General features: G+C 41.4%; 1 protein-coding gene across 1 annotated transcript in view; it reads left to right on the forward strand.

Annotated features, from left to right (window-relative positions):
• The window catches only part of sntg2 (syntrophin, gamma 2), a 317,357-nt gene that overhangs the window by 260,185 nt on the left and 34,982 nt on the right, over positions 1 to 22,190 (forward strand). The window contains exons 13-14 of the mRNA XM_031902753.1: positions 14,627 to 14,698; positions 17,780 to 17,989. Of these exons, the coding sequence (XP_031758613.1) occupies positions 14,627 to 14,698; positions 17,780 to 17,989 (282 nt within the window). The remainder of the gene's footprint in view (positions 1 to 14,626; positions 14,699 to 17,779; positions 17,990 to 22,190) is intronic.

Below are 22,190 nucleotides of genomic sequence, written 5' to 3' on the forward strand. Positions count from 1 at the left end.
AGTTGTGATCAAGAACAAACAGGTACTGTTTTATTATTACAGAGAAAAAGGAAATCATTTAAAAAAAACATTGGAATTATTTGATTCAAATGAAGTCTATGAGAGATGGCCTTCCCGTAATTCTGAGTTTCCTGGATAATGGGTTTCCAGATAATGGAGCCCACACCTGTACTGCAATTCACTTTTCCCTTTTGTTCCTTGATCAATAATGAGGGCAGAGTACGTTCTTCTCAAGGAGATACTATATGTATCAGGTATTTGAATATATTCAGATACACTCAGTAAAGGCCTAATATCCCTGCATATCCCTATCAAGTACATCTCTTTACTTGTGCATTAGCATTTTATGGTCTGAACTATCAGAACGGAGGCTTTTATTTCCCTGCTCAGTTTAAGACCTTGATGGCAGGGTTAAAAGCTTCCTGCTACTTTATATATTGACATTTCTCTCTAATAACCTTTTCATAAGAGTGCAGCATCAGCCCCGCAATATTCACCTTTGTTCTTTCCTTTTTATCAAAGACTTCTTCCTCTCTTCCTACTGTCACTGTTTCTCCTTGCTGTTTCCTCTGCTCGGCGGTGTTATGAACCTTGGAATTACCTACATATATCTCACATCCTGAATCCAATTATTATGTGAGCTAAGTTAGCCTAACCTCTTAGCTTGAAACCTTAGGTTCTGTGTTCCACATTATGCCTGAATTCAACCAGACTGAGCCTAATTCTGCAAACTGCACTGCTCTATGTACTTGTGTGTATATATATATATATATATATATATTCACTGTTCTGTTTATGTGACACCAGTGCCTCTTTCTGCAAAGTAATCATTAGATAAAGCTTTTTTTCTGTTTAGACAGGCAGGGATGCATTTTCCACTTATTATATATCAGGAAGGGGTAACAGAAGAACTAAGAAAATATAACCCTGTGTTAGCACTCAGCACAATTACACAGTACATATGGACAGCAAAGTCTGGCAGATGAATGGTAGTAACACCTATGCTGGTGTGCTGATTAAAAAACAGGTGAACAGGGCCACAAACACATAGTACAGGTATGGGATCCCTTATCTGGAAACCCATTATCCAGAAAGTTCCGAATTACGGAATGGCCATCTCCCATAGACTCCATTAAAAGCAAATAATTCTAATTTTAAAAAATGGTTTTCTTTTTCTCTGTAATAATAAAACAGAATCTTGTACTCGATCCCAACTAAGATATAATTACCCCTTATTGGGGGCAGAACAGCCCTATTGGGTTTATTTAATGGTTAAATGATTCCCTTTTCTCTGTAATAATAAAACAGTACCTGTACTTGATCCCAACTAAGATATAATTACCCCTTATTGGGGGCAGAACAGCCCTATTGGGTTTATTTAATGGTTAAATGATTCCCTTTTCTCTGTAATAATAAAACAGTACCTGTACTTGATCCCAACTAAGATATAATTACCCCTTATTGGGGCAGAACAGCCCTATTGGGTTTATTTAATGGTTAAATTATTCCCTTTTCTCTGTAATAATAAAACAGTACCTGTACTTGATCCCAACTAAGATATAATTAATACTTATTAGGGGCAAAACCATCCCATTGGGTTTATTTAATGTTTAAATGATTTTTAGCAGAATTAAGTTATGGAGATCAAAACTACGGAAACTCCAGGTCCTGAGCATTCTGGATAATAGGTCCCATACCTGTACCCCTTTAGTGTCTTGACACTTAATGATTCATATATTGGTTAAAGCTGATAAAGCTCATTTGTAACCTAAATGCAGTATCAAAAGTGTTATTTTCAGGGGAATTAGTATGTAAATAGAAAGAAAAGATGAGCTAGAGAGAAAATAGCCGGTGCAAAGCTGAGAGAGAATCGTTTTGGGTTATTCCTCAGCCGGGCCTAACTACAGCAATAATTCCAGAATATTTCTGGCTCAGTATTATATGCTCAGTGTGAAAAAACAAAGCAGGTTTTATGGCAGTTCAGTGCCAGGGCACGGGTACTAAAACTTGTTTTCTATTGTCATGGATAGGAGCGAGCTGAAACAGTACAAATGCACCAGAGGGTTCTATCATTCCATATACTACGGGCACAAAAGGTTTGTGACTATTTCAGCACAGGTATTAACAGCAGTATGTAGCACTGCAGTTTTTCATATTTCTCAGTAGGATCCATTGACACTTGCTTGTCCGAAAATATTGCGGTGCGATCCGAAAATTATGCAATGTTTGTATTCGAACAATCGTAAACGGCAGGAAAACCTTTCTGACTTTGAACCTTCATTGCATGATTTTGGAAGCCTCCCATAGGACTCAATGGCACTCTGCAGCTCCAACCTGGCCCAAGGAAAGTCTCCCATAGGGCTCAATGGCACTCTGCAGCTCCAACCTGGCCCAAGGAAAGCCTCCCATAGGGCTCAATGGCACTCTGCAGCTCCAACCCGGCCCAAGGAAAGTCTCCCATAGGGCTCAATGGCACTCTGCAGCTCCAACCCGGCCCAAGGAAAGTCTCCCATAGGGCTCAATGGCACTCTGCAGCTCCAACCCGGCCCAAGGAAAGTCTCCCATAGGGCTCAATGGCACTCTGCAGCTCCAACCCGGCCCAAGGAAAGCCTCCCATAGGGCTCAATGGCACTCTGTAGCTCCAACCCGGCCCAAGGAAAGTCTCCCATAGGGCTCAATGGCACTCTGCAGCTCCAACCCGGTCCAAGGAAAGTCTCCCATAAGGCTCAATGGCACTCTGCAGCTCCAACCTGGCCCAAGGAAAGTCTCCCATAGGGCTCAATGGCACTCTGCAGCTCCAACCCGGTCCAAGGAAAGTCTCCCACAGGGCTCAATGGCACTCTGCAGCTCCAACCCGGCCCAAGGAAAGTCTCCCATAGGGCTCAATGGCACTCTGCAGCTCCAACCCGGCCCAAGGAAAGTCACCCATAGGGCTCAATGGCACTCTGCAGCTCCAACCCGGCCCAAGGAAAGTCTCCCATAGGGCTCAATGGCACTCTGCAGCTCCAACCCGGCCCAAGGAAAGTCACCCATAGGGCTCAATGGCACTCTGCAGCTCCAACCTGGCCCAAGGAAAGTCACCCATAGGGCTCAATGGCACTCTGCAGCTCCAACCCGGCCCAAGGAAAGTCTCCCATAGGGCTCAATGGCACTCTGCAGCTCCAACCTGGCCCAAGGAAAGCCTCCCATAGGGCTCAATGGCACTCTGCAGCTCCAACCTGGCCCAAGGAAAGTCTCCCATAGGGCTCAATGGCACTCTGCAGCTCCAACCCGGCCCAAGGAAAGCCTCCCAGAGGGCTCAATGGCACTCTGCAGCTCCAACCCGGCCCAAGGAAAGCCTCCCATAGGGCTCAATGGCACTCTGCAGCTCCAACCCGGCCCAAGGAAAGTCTCCCATAGGGCTCAATGGCACTCTGCAGCTCCAACCCGGCCCAAGGAAAGTCTCCCATAGGGCTCAATGGCACTCTGCAGCTCCAACCCGGCCCAAGGAAAGTCTCCCATAGGGCTCAATGGCACTCTGCAGCTCCAACCTGGCCCAAGGAAAGTCTCCCATAGGGCTCAATGGCACTCTGCAGCTCCAACCCGGCCCAAGGAAAGTCTCCCATAGGGCTCAATGGCACTCTGCAGCTCCAACCCGACCCAAGGAAAGTCTCACATGGGGCTCAATGGCACTCTGCAGCTCCAACCTGTAAAGGTAAACAAAGGTCCAGGACCGGATAAGATTCATCCCAGGGTATTAAATGAGCTGAGCGCTGTGATTGCCAAACCTCTTCACTTAATTTTTCAGGATTCATTGAGGTCTGGCATGGTGCCCAGAGACTGGCGGATTGCTAATGTGGTGCCGTTATTTAAAAAGGGATCCCGTTCTCAGCCTGAAAACTATAGGCCTGTTAGTCTGACATCAGTAGTAGGAAAGCTTCTGGAAGGGGTAATAAGGGATAGGGTACTTGAATACATTGCAGTTCACAATACTATTAGTTTGTGCCAGCATGGTTTTATGCATAACAGACTAATTTAGTCGCCTTTTATGAGGAGGTGAGCAGGAACCTTGATGCTGGAATGGCAGTTGATGTCATCTACTTGGACTTTGCTAAAGCGTTTGATACAGTACCTCACAGAAGGATAATTATCAAATTAAGGAATATTGACCTAGAACATAATATTTGTAATTGGATAGAGAACTGACTGAAGGATAGAGTACAAAGAGTGGTGGTAAATGGAACATTTTCTAATTGGACCAGTGTGGTTAGTGGGTACCGCAGGGGTCAGTCCTTGGTCCTTTGCTTTTTAACTTGTTTATTAATGACCTGGAGGTGGGCATAGAGAGTACTGTTTATGTTTTTGCTGATGACACTAAATTGTGCAAAACTATAAGTTCCATGCAGGATGCTGCCGCTTTGCAGAGCGATTTGACAAAATTAGATAACTGGGCAGCAAACTGGAAAATGAGGTTCAATGTTGACAAGTGCAAAGTTATGCACTTTGGTAGAAATAATATAAACGCGAACTATCTACTGAATGGTAGTGTGTTGGGGGTATCCTTAATGGAGAAGGATCTAGGGGTTTGTGTAGATAACAAGTTGTCTAATTCCAGGCAGTGTCATTCTGTGGCTACTAAAGCAAATAAAGTGCTGTCTTGTATAAAAAAGGGCATTGACTCAAGGGATGAGAACATAGTTTTGCCGCTTTATAGGTCCCTGGTAAGGCCTCACCTTGAGTATGCAGTGCAGTTTTGGGCTCCAGTCCTTAAGAAGGATATTAATGAGCTGGAGAGAGTGCAGAGACTGCAACTAAACTGGTAAAGGGGATGGAAGATTTAAACTATGAGGTTAGACTGTCGAGGTTGGGGTTGTTTTCTCTGGAAAAGAGGTGCTTGCGAGGGGACATGATTACTCTGTACAAGTACATTAGAGGGGATTATAGGCAGATGGGGGATGTTCTTTTTTCCCATAAAAACAATCAACGCACCAGAGGCCCCCCCTTTAGATTAGAGGAACGGAGCTTCCATTTGAAGCAGCATAGGGGTTTTTTCACAGTGAGGGCAGTGAGGTTGGGGAATGCCCTTCCTAGTGATGTGGTAATGGCAGATTCTGTTAATGCCTTTAAGAGGGGCCTGGATGAGTTCTTGAACAATCAGAATATCCAAGGCTATTGTGATACTAATTAGTGATGGGCGAAAAGTTTCGCCAGGCATGGATTCGCGGCGAATTTCCGCGTTTCGCCATTGGCGGATTGTTTCGCGAAACGGATGAAAAATTTTGCCGCGGAAAAATTCGCCGCACGTCCAAAATTGTCGCGGCGTCAAAAAAGAATAGTCGCGGGCGACGAAACAAGAGCCGCGCGACGAAACAAGAGCCGCGGGCGACGAAACAAGAGCCGCGGGCGACGAAACAAGAGCCGTGCGACAAAATAATAGCTGCGGGCGACGAAACAAGAGCCGCGCGACGAAACAAGAGCCGCGCGACGAAACAAGAGCCGCGGGCGACGAAACAAGAGCCGCGCGACGAAACAAGAGCCGCGGGCGACGAAACAAGAGCTGCGCGACGAAACAAGAGCCGCGCGACGAAACAAGAGCCGCGCGACGAAACAAGAGCCGCGCGACGAAACAAGAGCCGCGCGACGAAACAAGAGCCGCGCGACAAAACAAGAGCCGTGCGCGACAAAATAATAGCCGCGCGACAAAATAATAGCCGCGCGACAAAATAATAGCCGCGGGCGACAATTTTTTTGTCGCACGACATTTTCGCCGCTTCGCGAATTTTTCGCCGTTTCGCGGATCTTTTCAAAGATTCGCGATTTTTTCGGCGAAGCGAAACGGAACAGATTCGCTCATCACTAATACTAATATCTACAGTTAGTACTAGTGGTTGTATTTATAGTTTATGTATGTGAGTGTATAGATTGGTAGGTGTGGGTTAGGTGTGCTGGGTTTATTTGGATGGGTTGAACTTGATGGACACTGGTCTTTTTTCAACCCTATGTAACTATGTAACCCGGCCCAAGGAAAGCCTCCCAGAGGGCTCAATGGCACTCTGCAGCTCCAACCCGGCCCAAGGAAAGTCTCCCATAGGGCTCAATGGCACTCTGCAGCTCCAACCTGGCCCAAGGAAAGTCTCCCATAGGGCTCAATGGCACTCTGCAGCTCCAACCTGGCCCAAGGAAAGTCTCCCATAGGGCTCAATGGCACTCTGCAGCTCCAACCTGGCCCAAGGAAAGTCTCCCATAGGGCTCAATGGCACTCTGCAGCTCCAACCTGGCCCAAGGAAAGTCTCCCATAGGACTCAATGGCACTCTGCAGCTCCAACCCGGCCCAAGGAAAGTCTCCCATAGGGCTCAATGGCACTCTGCAGCTCCAACCCGGCCCAAGGAAAGTCTCCCATAGGGCTCAATGGCACTCTGCAGCTCCAACCCGGCCCAAGGAAAGCCTCCCATAGGGCTCAATGGCACTCTGCAGCTCCAACCTGGCCCAAGGAAAGTCTCCCATAGGGCTCAATGGCACTCTGCAGCTCCAACCTGGCCCAAGGAAAGCCTCCCATAGGGCTCAATGGCACTCTGCAGCTCCAACCCGGCCCAAGGAAAGCCTCCCATAGGGCTCAATGGCACTCTGCAGCTCCAACCCGGCCCAAGGAAAGCCTCCCATAGGGCTCAATGGCACTCTGCAGCTCCAACCCGGCCCAAGGAAAGTCTCCCATAGGGCTCAATGGCACTCTGCAGCTCCAACCTGGCCCAAGGAAAGTCTCCCATAGGACTCAATGGCACTCTGCAGCTCCAACCTGGCCCAAGGAAAGTCACAACACCGAAGCTTTAATGAATCCGAAACTTTCCTACTTGTTGCAACAAAGACGATTTAGTCGCAAAGTACAAAAAAGTTGCGCAAATTAACGAAAATATCACAGAAAATACGCAAAAGTTGTAAACTTTAGAAAAAATACAACTTTGATAAATGTGCCCCTAAAAGTATAAGAATAATTGAACATATGTGGGGTCATTTATTATGTGAAGGGCAGTGTACGAAATGCAAAAAAAATGGGCTCAATCTGCCATCTTTTCCATGAGACCTGTGTTGTCCTGGAGAGTTTAGCACTGTCTTCAAATGTTGCGGATGGGGGTGGACATTTAGACATGGCTCCCACCCTCATGCCTACAGTACCCATGCCCTGGCATTGTCATAAAACCTGCCCTATGGCAGAGGGTATGGACAGAATTGCCTTGAGTCTGCTTTTTGCTATATTTATTGATTTCCATTTATCCAGCATAAGGACCAAAGTAAAGCCAGACCCTGGGTGGAAGTACTCTCTGAATGAGCACTAAGGGGAACACTTTGCCCCCTTAGTGCTCTTGTGCTACCAGTCTAGGTCAATTATTCTTACTGTCTTTACAAAATGATCCTTCTTATTGATTGCGTTATGTGTGCTTTAGCAATAATAAAGCACACATCCAGTTGTTATGTTTCAACTACATTTAATTATTCCAACCACTCTCATAGATAAATAAGCAATATTGTAAATAAATGGGATTTATTCATCTATTATGTGTCCCAAGGGACTCTTGCTTTGATCCTGAGTGTTAATTTAGGGTACATGCCATAAAGCAATTCAGGAAATGTCAAGAGATTTTTTTTAATTTAGAAGAAAGCAATTTAAGGGATGCTTTTGCACTGCGTTGTTGCTTAATTGTAGTAAAGTGCTCTCTCCCATGTAATAAAACATGCTAAACTCATAACTTATCAACCAATAAGATGTTTGCTTTTAAACAGGTTACCAGAAAATGGTACCAGCTGATTGGTTGTTATAGGTTACTGCTTCTGGGCAAACTTAGTGCCTTTTATTTCATAACCCCTTTTCTGAAGTCAGGCAAAGCCCTGGATTGCTTTCTAGTGCTATCAGTATTTTATAGAGTACTCATTCCACCTTCCATGGGCATCAACCCTATATAGAGGAATGCAAATCCCTGGATTGCTTTCTAGTACTAGCAGTATTGAATAGAGTACTCATTCCACCTTCCATGGGCATCAACCCTATATAGAGGAATGCAAATCCCTGGATTGCTTTCTAGTACTAGCAGTATTGAATAGAGTACTCATTCCACCTTCCATGGACATCAACCCTATATAGAGGAATGCAAATCCCTGGATTGGTTTTGTAGTACTAGCAGTATTGTATAGAGTACTCATTCCACCTTCCATGGACATCAACCCTATACTGTATAGAGGAATGCAAATCCTTGGATTGCTTTCTAGCACTAGCAGTATTGAATAGAGGACTCCTTCCACCTTCCATGGACATCAACCCTATATAGAGGAATGCAAATCCCTGGATAGCTTTCTAGTACTAGCAGTATTGTATAGAGTACTCATTCAACCTTCCATGGACATAAACCCTATATAGAGGAATGCAAATCCCTGGATTGCTTTCTAGTACTAGCAGTATTGTATAGAGTACTCATTCCACCTTCCATGGACATAAACCCTATATAGAGGAATGCAAATCCCTGGATTGCTTTCTAGTACTAGCAGTATTGAATAGAGTACTCATTCCACCTTCCATGGACATCAACCCTATATAGAGGAATGCACCCCCACTCCTTCTATTTCTTATGTTGTAAGGACCTTTTAAGGGGTTCCACATCCCAATGACGTAATGATCCATCAGCACCTTTGAAAAGTAGGACATTGTAAATGCTCTTTGAAACTGACAGAGTCTAGTAATACAGGGATCAGTAAAATGAATTGGGGGTTGAAGAGTCACACAAGATTCTACCTGTAGGAATCAGCAAAGCAGGCAGAAAAGCAGAGCCAAGTCAGGAGCAATTTAGAGCGAGAGCAAGGAGAAGCAAACGCTATGGACAACAACACTAATGCAGACCAGGAATGATGTTAGGGAAAAGCTTTTGGCTGCTTATCTGGCCCAGTGGTAAAGCAGAGCAGCCAGTAACCATGAAGTCCCTGATATGAATTGACATAATGATTCATTTGTTAAGAGTTTTTGCATTACAAAACAGCTATAAAAAACAAATAAGGAGTCTTAAATTACCATCTCCCTACTCCAGAGAGGAACACGGGAGACACTTCGACCACTTACACAGGGACCCCTCAATTATTGTTACAACATTGGTAGAACTGGTATTAGAATTCTTTTAGCAGAGATATCTGTCCCCCCACTCAGCTTATCCGTATGTGCTTTGTAAATGACAGAAAAATAGCCTCTATAAGTAGGCACGGCAATGCACTTTTCAACCTTCCAATTAACTGACATTAGCGGCAGAATGATTTTTAATAAAAAAATAGAACTGGTGTTTCACAAAAGGATACGGATCTTAAATATGTGTTCGGGAATGGGCATAAATCACTGGTGACAGGTACCTTGAGGAAAGCACCTACGCATCAAACTGCTGTCACCAATAAAGAACCTGACTGGTATTTGTTCTTAGCTTAATGAAGTTCTCGGCGGGATAAGTTGATTTGTACTTGTACTCATGCTTTTAGGCATTTTCAAAGACAACTGGCAATGCTGTGTTAAACCCCTACTCGGTGCAGCAGTTGCGGCTCTTCATTGCCGTCGTTTCAATTGACTGGTGCTATGAGGCTCGTTTGGCTTTGATCGATTGCTCCTTTATTCCACTCGATATGCATTATACATTTACATGGAGTTAAGGACGTACTTAGGGAATAACCATAAAGAAATTCTATCTTTTTTTTTTTTTTTAAATGTGATAATTGAAAAGCTGGGAGTTATTTTTAGTGTTCGTTCCTTGCAACATGTACAGTATGCAAATACAATAACAGTCCCAGCACTTAGGAGAAAATAATTACAATGCAGAAGAAAAGACTGAATAAGGGAGTTGCAGCTATCTCATTAAAGTAGATGTTTCTGGGCTAAACATAAGGTATCGTATAGAACCGACCTACGGGAGTTCCAGTGGCTGCACAGCGTGTTCCAGAGGACTCCATTACTCTGCACCACATGGAGCTCCTTGCAGCCATATAGACTTGGGGCTTATTTAGCAGTTTTCGAGATTGTTTTTCTAATTCGAATAAACTCACATTTCGAATGCTTGAATATTTATTAATTAGGAAAACTCATTCAAATAAAAAAAAACAAAAACTCAAATATCTCAATTTTGTGAGTTTATAAACTCAAAAAAACCCCGTAAAAATCTCAAATTGAAAATATGGCTTGACTTTGCCTAGTACAACTCCCCTTGACTTCTACATAAACTCACAAGCTTTTAAAAGCTGAAGTGTTACATTCGAGTTTTCATTTTTTTCCCCTTAATATACAACAGACATTCATGTTTCTCAACAATAATTCTAATTGTGCAAGTTTTATTGTTAAAAAACTTGCATCGTGAAAAAAACTCAAATGTTGATAAATCACCCCCTTGTACTCTCAGCGAGGGAGAGAAAGGTTGTTCTCTCAGTAGACCCCTTGGTCACAGAGGGACGGGGGGGGTTCAGACAACATGGTCTGCTTCCTCTATAACTGTAGAAAAATCCCCCCCTCCCCAGCAGCTATCCTACTTGAGAGTGAGTGGATGGGGAGCAGGTGATGCCAATGGGTTGTGGGTAGGGGGTGTGGGTTACACCATTGTGTGCTTCTCTTCAGTTTACAAATTTATTTTGTATTTTTGATTAAGGTTATGGTTTATTCCAGTATTAGTGACACAGTATGACATCACCACGCTAGACTCATTGTTTCTCCCATCACTAATATACCAAAAATTTGTTAAACAATGTCTTGTGAATTGTTAATTCAAGTAATACACTGTTAAGAATGGCTGCATTTCAAAAAAGATTTGTACAGTGGGTTCCCACAACAGAAATGATTACACAGATGCTGGAGGAAGCTCATTTTCTTGTGTCATCCGGAACCAACTAAACATTTAGAATTGCTGTGCTCTTAATGTACCGAATGAGAGGTGAGCAACTCTGCCTGTACCATTCATTTACCTTAAATGTTGGTTCATATTCTGGAATCTCCAGTCTCAGATTTCCATACAGATTGCTTGCTTGCCGTTCAAGCTGGGAGCCGCAAAGTATACAGCTGTCCTTATAGCAGCTCCTGAGACCGAGGTCTGGAGCATCAGGCTTTATGGATAACCCTGCTGTATTTAGAGAGATTGTCCTGTTCTCCTGGAAGTGCTCAGCTAGGACTAACTTTAAGCAAAATAATTGCCAAGAATATAGAAGTCAAGGATGAGAGCCATTAGAAAGTGGCAGGTTGATAGTGGGGGAATGTAAAATGAGAGCAGAAACGTAAAAAAGATGAAGAAATAGGGTGTACTGGCACACACAGTTGGCCCATCACACAGTAAGTCTGAGCATTTAATAGAATCACCAGAAACCTGCTTTTCAAAGAGTTTTAATGTGTGAAACTTGACAGATATTTTATCTCATGGAAATTAAAGCAACTTGACAGAATTGTGGAAGAGAAACATTCTGCAAAATATTTAACACATTTGTCCATTTCCCTATGAGTCTTATGGTTTTTTTTTTTTATTTTATTAATAACAACAGCACTAGTCAGGATGTCTTAATTATGGGATTTGGGGTTGTCTGGAATAGATGGTTAACCTGCCCCCAAATGATCCATTATAACTTCTTAAAGGTTAAGACTCTTCTTCTTTTCAGAAACGATGTTTCTATGGTTACGTGGTTACTTTTACTTTTTTGTAGTATTCTATAAGCAAGTATTCCTATGTTAAGAAGGTTTGCAGTCTTTCAGTCTAGTCTGGCTAAATTATCCCTTTAGCTTAAACACCACTGGTTGGTTTGACTAGACACTTAATGAATAAGTGTAGAGTCACACAAACCTTTAAAGGGGTGGTTCACCTTCAAGTTAACATTTAATATGTTTCAGAATACCCTGTTCCTAGTTAAATGGGAATCACTGACCCCTGCAGTCAAAAAATATTGCTCCGTGAGGCTAAAATGGTATTGTTATTGTTACTTTGTATTACTTGCCTTCCTATGTAGACCCTCTCCTATTTATATTGCCATCTCTCATTCAAACCACTGCCTAGCTGCTATGGTAAATATGACTAGCAACCAGATATCTGCTGAAATACTAAACTGGAGAGCTGCTAAACAAAAAGCTAAATAATGGAAAAACCATAAAAAAAAGAACTCCCCTATATGCAGGCATGGGAAAATAGTCTGGGCTGTTTGCTGGATGAGCAAAAATGGCATAAAGTTTGGGATTCAGTAGCCCATTTATGCCAATTTATGCCACTTTCCAAATATAAATAAATACACCAAATCCCTTAGTACTCATATACTTCTTGCTGCTAAAACTATTATGGCAAAATCTTGGAAACAAAATAAACTGGATCCCAGTAAACAAAAAGCTTACAAGTATACTGGATGTCACCGTGTCTGATGTCGGCCAAACCCTTCTCTCCAATTAGTCAGAACCCAGTATTTGAATATTCTACAGCTGTAAATAAATAAGACATGTGGGGATATTAAATCATTAAGCTGAATTCCGATAAATGAACCGAGACCAGAGATGTCCATCGAGTCACCCTGAGCAAATGTACAAGCCTTATATCCTTTGTCCAGGGGCCCTTGTGGCTCGCTCAGTTGTCCGGCCCAGGATGAATCACAAATGGGTACCACATTAGGTGGAACAAGAACATATCTATCCCTTTAATGCCCTGAAATGGTCAAGTACTGTCAGGGTGCTTACCCTCTACTTTCCTCTACTTTGGCTAGTTCAGCTAGCTGGCCTACTTCTATCTCTCATCTACTAAGGTGAGCAAAACAGATCTGACCTGTCAAAGGAAAAACACAATCTGGCCTGTCTAAAGATGTTGGATAATAAGACTTATACAGTAGGCAATTCTATGAGGTAATGATTCTCAAGCCTTTGGTGTCATCGCCATTGTCATTGGCGAATTGTTTGACGAGACTTCCGTGAAAATTCGCCGCTGGAAAATTTGTCACGCAGAAATTTTCGCGAATTTTCTTGCCGTCTCATCACTAGTCACCAGTTCTCCTTTTCATTAGCTAAAAAGGACTGGACCAACCACTCACTTCATTATTCGTGCAATTTCCCTTTCTCCTGATTGACACCTTGTTCTAGAACCCTGTGCCAATGGGATTTCCTGTCCTAAGTTGACATCTATTGGCTGTTACATATAACAACAATTACCAAATATATGAGCCAATATATGAGCCCCTTATATTTAACAACTGTTTACCATTGTAATGTCCTCATTGCTAACTATAAAAACCTTTCATACTTATTCTGTGTTTTCAGCTGCTTCATCCCACTTAAAAAACAGCACTCCATATGTTTTAAGCATTCTCTACTGTACTATATCCAGTAACTACAGGGTTTATAGATTTTAGATTTTGCTGGATATATAAGGGGTAATTTACAAACACAGCCAACTGCTGCCATAATGAAATGGATGAAAATGTTGCACTTACTGATACTTGTGTACAAACTTGTTCCTTGCACTATAGTTACATTCAGTGTCATTGCATTCAGCCCGCCTCTTCTTCTGAAACCTGCGTAAGTGTGTCTATTGTCTCTGTGGAACCCTGGAGCTTTTTCCACCTTGCAAATAAATAAAGTCACATTCTAATTCTTGTCCATACAAGCAGGGTTAAATTACATTTCTAGTCCACTAAGAAAACCTCTGTGTAAACAAATCCCTGCCTTCCACCAGCTGCAGCTTTCAGGCTTTTAGATAGCATCTCATCATACTGAGGGCTTCTCAGTGGACTGGTGATTTGGTTTGTTTGTTCTTGTATGAACGGGAATAGAGATGTAGCGAACTGTTCGCCGGCAAACTAATTCACGGGAACGTCGGGTGTTCGCAAGTTCGCGAACCTTTCACGATGTTCGCAATTTGGATTCGCCTTAGGTGTTTTTCCGCTGCGTTTTTTTCTCGTCCTAAAAACGCCGTACAAGCCACACATGGCGTTTTTCAGCCTAGTACTGGTGTAAGCAAATCCCGTTTCCATGGTGCTAATAGTGCGAAATAGCAAAAAATGCCGCGTATTTCCGCTAGGTCTGCCAGCTGCCTTTGCGTATACATAGTAATAGCTTGCGTTTTTACGCAACGCTGTGTCAACAAAGTATTTTTCAGAGAAATTTTTGCCCTTGATCCCCCTCCTGCATGCCACTGTCCAGGTCATGGCACCCTTTAAACAACTTTAAAATCAGTTTTCTGGCCAGAAATGGCTTTTCTAGGTTTTAAAGTTCGCCTTCCCATTGAAGTCTATGGGGTTCGCAAAGTTCGCAAACTTTCACACTTTTTGGCGTAAGTTCGCGAACTTTTTTTTTGAGGTTCGCTACATCCCTAAACGGGAAGTACACTAGATGTTTCATAATTAAAACAATAGACACAATGTATGTTCAGCACAAGTCCTATTCAATAAAACAATATTAAAAAAAGGGGGAATATTTAAATACTGTTGATTGGTGCAGGTTATAGTGCAGTAATATCTGGGAACAGAGAGGAGGGGCTTGTTGTATTATAACATAACAATAGATATTTAAGGTTGTGTATATATGTATATGAAATGCCCTATCTTCCAGAGTATTAACTATGCATGTTGCTGGGGGAATGTTTCACAATAACAAATTAATCTCATTTCTATTTTATTTATTCCCAGGTTAGTACACTAGACTGGGTACGAGCGGAAAAGATATATAACCTCTGTGAGGTTTTATTTAAAGTAAGCAAGGTATGGTTGTGTGGTTTTTATATGAATTTTACAAATATGCATTAAAATGGAGCTTTTCAGGCTCACCAAAATGTCTTTCACTTCAGGCAGGCTATCATTGCAGAATCTGTAAAGTAGATTGTTCTTGCTGTTTACCAGTACAGTTATCTGGCAAACCACATATTCATTGACCAGATTATGTTAAAATGATGTCATTAATAAATGTATTACCCAGGAGAAGGTTGGACCACAAAAATCACAGCCACACCCATCCTACAGGTGATCTATAGCTTAGCCATGCTTTAATGCCCAAACTTCTAGTCCAAAATATAAGGGAACAGGGGACTTCAATAAATAAATTGACAAAACGTTATTTCATATTAAGCAGAAAAAAATACGTTTTGGCCCTAAACGGAGGGGCACATGCTGAAAAATGTGATTGCAGGCTTCTAGGCCAACCTACCTAGAATCAGAAATTTGTAAGATCACCTAATTATCTAATATTAAGCATCCTGTAGATATATAGTACACAGCACCTAATTATAAGGCTAATAGTAAGCCCCCTTTAGTCAGTTAGTACACAGCACCTAATTATCTATCTGGCTAACAGTAAGCCTCCTGTAGTCAGTTAGTACACAGTTGTCTGGCCTAGGATGAAGCATGCTTCACAGGGGTACCACATTATATGGAATGAAGAACATACTTAGCTCCTTTTATGCCCTGAAACTGTCAAGTACTGTACTCCTTGGTGGAGCAACAGCTGCTCAGCTAGCCTACTCCAATCTCACATAAACTAAGATGAGTAAAACAGAAGCTGCCCTAACACTATCTGACATGTATAAATGATGTTGGATAAAAAAAGAAACTCTTAGCTTGTGCAATTTTATGGGGTTTTGGCATCATTAGTTCTCCCTTTCATCAGCTAAAAAGGACAAGGTCAACCACTTGCTTATTTATATGGACTTTCCAGGGCTATTCCCCTTCCTCCTGATTGATACTGAGGCATGCCTTCTTCCAGACTCTTTCACCAAAGAACTCTTGAGAAGGTTGGACCACAAAAAAATAACTTTAATGTCTACATCCATCCCACAGGTCTTCTATTGTGCAGTATAGCTTTAATGTCCAAGCATCTAGGCCAGCTTACCTAAAGTCAAAAATAAGTACCTTCACCTAATTATCTCTCCAGGTAATAGTTATCCTCCTGTGATCAGTCCCTGGTCAGTCATAATTCTGCTTAGATGAATGACTATGCTTTCTAAAAGTAGTGTTTAACAATTTGAAAGGACTCTGCATAGCCTACGACAAGTTGTATAGAACTTTGAAGAAGACATGAATGTATGTATGTATACAAGGACAAGTGTTATAATAAATAAAATAAACAAGTACAGGTATATGGTATGAGACACAGTAGGTAGGAGGTTCCTGCCCCATACAGCTTACAATCAAATATTATCAAAATCTAAAGTTTGCTTCATGCCAGGGTAAGTTATAAAGGGCAGCCCATCCCTATAACTATAAAATCTGATGCAAATGGGTTCACGCTGCAATGGAGGGTAGCCTAAGGGATTTTCTTCCTCCTTTTTAATACAGTTTTTGATTCAGGCTGATAATATACATTTAGATGTGGGATTGTGGGAACAGTGTATTGCTCAATTTCCAGAAAATAATGAACACCAATGCCAATAAAGAACATTTATCACCAGAAGCTGGGCATTTATAAAAAGCTGTAAGTGTTTATAGAACCTGTCGGATGTAATAAAAATGTTTAATTTTTTACTCTTACAGCATCATTCTTTTTTGACAGATGCTGGGAGTTTTACTGTCATACATCTTGATTGATGTAAGAGAACGTTCTATCATGTCTAGTCAAGCATAGAGATTTTACATCGTAGTATGGATTGTTTCGCCTGAAACAACCGACCATTTAAAATCACTAGGGTTTTTGGTAGAAAATCACGAAGTGTTTAATTTACTGTATGCAATATAGTAATATCAGGTTTTATATTTTAGAGGGTAAAATGTGTTATACAAACACAAACATATTCTTTATTCTACAGTTAAATTATTAAGCATTATTTAAGCAGTAACATTATAATGTTGCCGCTTAAACTAAGGGCTTCAGTCCACAGATGTAGGGCTTGGCTGGGTAACCCTAGAATTAAAAGGTGGGGGAATGCTGGGTATTAGGACCAAGAAGGTCCCCTTGGGAACAATTAGGTCATTCATAAAATAATAATCTAAATGGTGAGCGGCCATAATGCCACATGTAGGTGTTAAAAAACAAAGAACAACAAGTCGTAACTGAGGACACATTTAGGGGTATATTTATCATGCTGTGTAAAAAGTGGAGTGAAACATTACCGGTGATGTTGCTCATAGCAGCCAATCAGATGCTTTGCTTTGATTTTCTAACTATTGAAATCTAATTGCTGATTGGTTGCCCTGGGCAATATCACCAGTAATGCTTCACTCCACTTTTTACACAGCATGATAAATATATCCCTTAAAGTGTTTATTGGTTGTAAGGTGGGGACTTGGTACCCAATTTTGCCCATGACCCCTTGCTGTGTCCTTGGTTCCCTTGAATAATCACCACAAGTTCCAGGGCCACATTATAAAGAAACCACCAGCTGGAGTGATGTGTGTATCTGTATCCGTGGTTTAAAGGTCAGATCCAGTGTCGGACTGGCCCACCAGGATCCCAGGAAAACTCCCGGTGGGCCCAAGTGCCAGTGGGCCCTCTTGCTTCTAACTATTTGGCCAATCGTATAGTCATACCCTATTTCTGTATGGGAAAATGAGATGGAAATAGAGAAAAGAGACTTGGATAAAAAAGATGTTGAGGGAGGAGAGGTTGAAGGGGAATTAATAGTTTAGAAAGTTGGCCTATAGTCCAAGGTTTTCTGGTGGGCCCAAGGCATCCCAGTCCGACACTGGTCAGATGTTTCTGGGTTTTAAAGAATTCCAATTTGTTCCCCATTAACTTCTCTTCTACATTTTGATCACACCAGTAGGGAGTGTTTTATACCATATTTTGTCCATACCTGTATATACTTTTTGCTATACTCAATGACCCTGACTGAAAAACCATATTTCTCTTAGGTTTGGCCTGCTGATGAAATCTGGATTCAAGAAAATCTGTATTTAAATCATAATCAAAACGAAGAGCTTGAAGAACAAAGACCTTACTGCTTCAGCATACTAGTTGGGCATGGAAAAAGTCATTATTTTAGTGTTGAATTAGGTAGCGATTTACCAGTTTTGGAGAAGTCTTTCCAAAAAGCAATCTTTATGGAAGTTCAAAGAACAGGGGTAAGTAACGATACAAATGTTTTTTACGTATTTCAAAGCAAAAGTTTGCACGCCACATATTTACCTGAAAATCTAGGTGTCCAGTAAATATTAGTAGGTATTGGCTGCCTTGGAAGACCAGGGGGCCTGTGTAAAGTACTACAATGATCACATTTTGAGATTGTTATCAAAAGTTGTTGTTTGGATAAAGGTAAAACTAGAAAGAAATCCAGTCAAGAAACCTGGCTGAGCTCACAGACCTCCATGTTATCTTATTTTTTTAAATCTCTTAGATCAACCAGATTAGACCACCCAAATGCAGACTTTAATAATTCAAGACACTTCCATCTAGTGATACAGGTCCACAAATATATCCTTCTGTGCCCTGCAGCTTTAAACAAATATAGTTTAGCAGCCACGTCATGAATAGCAGCAGACATTGGTAACTACAGTTTGTAAAATATTATTTTTGTTTCTATTAAGGAGTTGAAAACATTTTAGATCATGACATAATTTTTCAGGTTCATAAATTTGAACTTATTGTTATCATTTAGTCTCAGAATATAATATCCTCCCCCCTCCTCCACATTGTATAACTTCTCTTAGGTTGCACCTACCTAAAAGGTCATACCTACTAAAGGTCATATCATGCCTATAACTAAGGGTCTCTCTTGTTTTTGATACAGTCATCAAAACAAAAACTGTTTTCACCTTGATATTCATTGTTGCTAGGGCAGTTCAGTCTTTGACATCTATTTGTTGTGTAGCCAGTTTCAAGTCTTCTAGAGTTCTTTAAAGGAGAAGGAAAGGCTAATAAAGAGTTAATCTCAAGCTGCAGGCATACCTTCAGTTGTCTTAATAGTGCCCTTAAGTCTCTCTATATTTCTCCCGTTCAAATGATCAGAAGCCAAACAGGAAGAAAAAACGCTGAGCTGTGTAAAGAAAGTTCCCATAATGCCTCACTCCTGCACCAAGAGCAAGACCGGTGTACATGCTCAGTTACTTAGACTATGAGTCATCTTCCTGCTGATTGGCTCAGATCCACATTCCTAAGGGGTGGGGGAGGGAGTTCTTAGCATTCTTGAGGGAGGGGGGAGCAGGATAGGGGAGAGAGCAGAGAGCTGTGTGTCTCTGGCATAGGAAAACACGACAAATCTTTTGACAGAGAACTCAGGGGTTTTATGTGCTTATGGCTGTATTTGGCTGTGCTTATGGCTGTATTTACATAGAACTTTTTGATAAAGCTTACTTAGTTTTTACCTTTCTTTCTCCTTGAAAGTAGGGCTTCTAGATTTGAAGTTTGGTAGCTCTAACTGTACCAGGAAGTATATGGGAGACAATCTTGTGATATTATCCTTTAGATGGAATGGTATTGATACAGAAGGGCCTGAGGTCCCAGCATATTGTCTAATAATCATTCAGTATCATCAACTGCATACATTTATGAGCCTGCAATAACATGACCAGATAGGTTGGTAATAACCTATTGGGAAAAGTCTCACTTGACTATTGTGAAAATTACATATATTTAGTGAAATTGAGTCTCAGTTCAGGATGATAATGGTCTCAATGATGCCACGAAAACTTCTACCATTTTCTTAATATTTTCTAGAAGCAGACAGTTATAGATATTGTACATTTAAAGCTGTTTGCCAAAGAACTATAAAGCAATTTAAGCACTTTATGCTGGAGGCTTTCATCTATCATTAGGCACTTCTGTCTCACTGCGGGATAGCCCAAAACATTTTGCAGCCAGTTATATTTTACTTTGTGTCTTTGAAAATACAGTATTAGTGTATTGGTATAAAGTAAACTAAGACTAGAGACCCTACAAACAACACAGGAAAATGACAGAATATCTAATCTGATGGTTTCATCAAATTTAAGATGATTCCATGATATAAACATAATGATATATAGAGGATTTTATTTATTATCCTAGAAAACAATACTGCTCATTTACTATAAATGACTGCACTGCTTGGTGCAAATTGTGTACATTAAAATGGCACGTACAAAGCTCCAGACTCATCTGTACATCTGTGTGTGAATATGGGCCTGCCTTTGAACCACAAGCTGTGCCACAGTTTGCCACAAGGAATTCCCTGTATTTAACACCTGTCTTGGCCTGGTGGTAAGTACCAGGCTCCATTTGTATGTTATGCCTATAGGAGAAAGTTACATTAAACCAGCACTCACGCACATAGAGTGTGTGTACTCGAGAAAAACTAATGTCCAGTGTGCAGAGTCAGACTGGGGGGTGCAGGACCCACCGGGGCTACTGCCCAGGGGCCCCGCACCCCCAAAGGTACAGTACTTCTGCTGGACGTGTCCCCTGCAGGGGCCCCTGCCGTGCACCCCTACCCCCGCCCCTGCAGGGACCCCCACTGACGTCCTCCCCTGAGTGCGCCTATGTGAAACCCATCAGGAAAGGACATCGGTGGCCAGGGGAAGTGGCAAAAGGTTGATCAGTCCGATCCTGCCAGTGTGTGACTTAAGGCAAGCAATAGCACAGCGCATTTGCAGTGCTGGTGTAGCTGTAGTTCACCCTATAAAGACATTTAAGTGACCCTTTATAATGGTGCATTCTGCGTCACCCTTCTAACCTTAGTTATAAAGTATATCATTTAACAATATATATTGTATTTGTATAAGCATCAATACAGCCAGCTATTTGCACTTTTAATTGCCTCCTCGTTAAAGCACTATATTTCATTTAGCCAATTGATTTCAATAAAACATCAAGGGATCTTACATTATGTGACCTATGTTCTCTCCTTACATTATAAATAAACCTTATTGGGATTTCCACTTATTCTTAAAATTCTTATTTCGAATGAGTTCATGTAATAATAGGAGCACAGGGGGTAATATTTCCAATATATCGTAACCCGTAGCACCAAACAGCATTTAGTATTTACTGGTCAGTTAGAGATTAAACAATGAAATGGCTGCTATAAATTACTATACCAGGGCAAAGTTTGCCCCTGTTCCCAGCATAATGTTTTATTAACGACCATTGTGATTCCCATTCCTATTATTCATTTTAATATCACACACTCTGAGTTGTCCAAAGGCGAGAAACACAGTTAATGTCACTGCTTAGTTGATATATCTGTCTACTTAATTGTGACAAAATGAATGTATAATGAACATACACCATAAACACATCATATAAACCATTTCTAATAGTCTTCTATTGAGTATCACTCAAATTCAGTTGCCATCTTATATAATATAAGGGTAATTAGTGTTTAATTCAGATCTCATGGCAGATCTCAAGCCAGTACAATTAGCTCCAGAATTTTCATCTTCTATGACAGGCTAGCCTCATTTTCTGCTTAGTAATTTGACCCCTAAGCTTAGCTTCTCATCAGCTGCCCAGAGCCCACTGAGCATGTGCAGTGCCACTGACACTCCTACCGAAATTCCAGATGGAGAGTGCCTGTGACAACTTTGAAGGCCTGGATCATTACTACTATAGAGATATTGAATAGTGATAAGCGAATCTGTTCCACTTCGCTTTGCCGAAAAATTTGCAAATCTTTCAAAAGATCCACGAAATGTTGTGCGGCAAAAAAAAAATTGTCGCCCGCGACTATTCTTTTGTCGCACGGCTATTCTTTTGTTGCCCACGGCTATTATTCCGTCGCGTAGCTATTCTTTTGACGCCCGTGACTATACTTTTTTGATGCGAATTTTTCCGCAGCTAATTTTTTCATCCGTTTCGTGAAACAATCCGCCAATGGTGAAACGCGGAAATTTGTTGAAACATTTCGCCCTTCACAAATGTTGAACCTTGGCTGGTGCATTAAGCGCAGTATATAAAATGCATTATTTTAGGGTTTAGTTCTCCTTAAAGTAGTTTTATGCCCTTTCAAACTTTGGTGGCCTCAGCCCTACCTTAACATTTCCTCTATTTTCTCTATCTCTTTGTGTAGTTACTGGTTATTATTGGTATTTAAACTTAATGAGAAGAAAAGATTTCAAACCATATGTTTATAGAGCAGTTCTTTACTAGCTCAATTCATGTTGCTTCTGACTTTTATAAATTGCCCTTTGCCTCTCATCTATAGAATCTAAAAAGCATTTGGATTGCTAGGAAATGTTATTGGTTCTGAGACCATTAGTTCCAATGCATACTCGGGCATGTCTCAAGCAAGTGCCTTGATAAGAAGCGGAATTGCATTATGAGGACACAGTATGGCTGGAATGTAGCCTT

Source organism: Xenopus tropicalis, chromosome 5 (assembly GCF_000004195.4).
Source record: "Xenopus tropicalis strain Nigerian chromosome 5, UCB_Xtro_10.0, whole genome shotgun sequence".
In the NCBI taxonomy this organism is placed as follows: Eukaryota; Metazoa; Chordata; class Amphibia; order Anura; family Pipidae; genus Xenopus; species Xenopus tropicalis.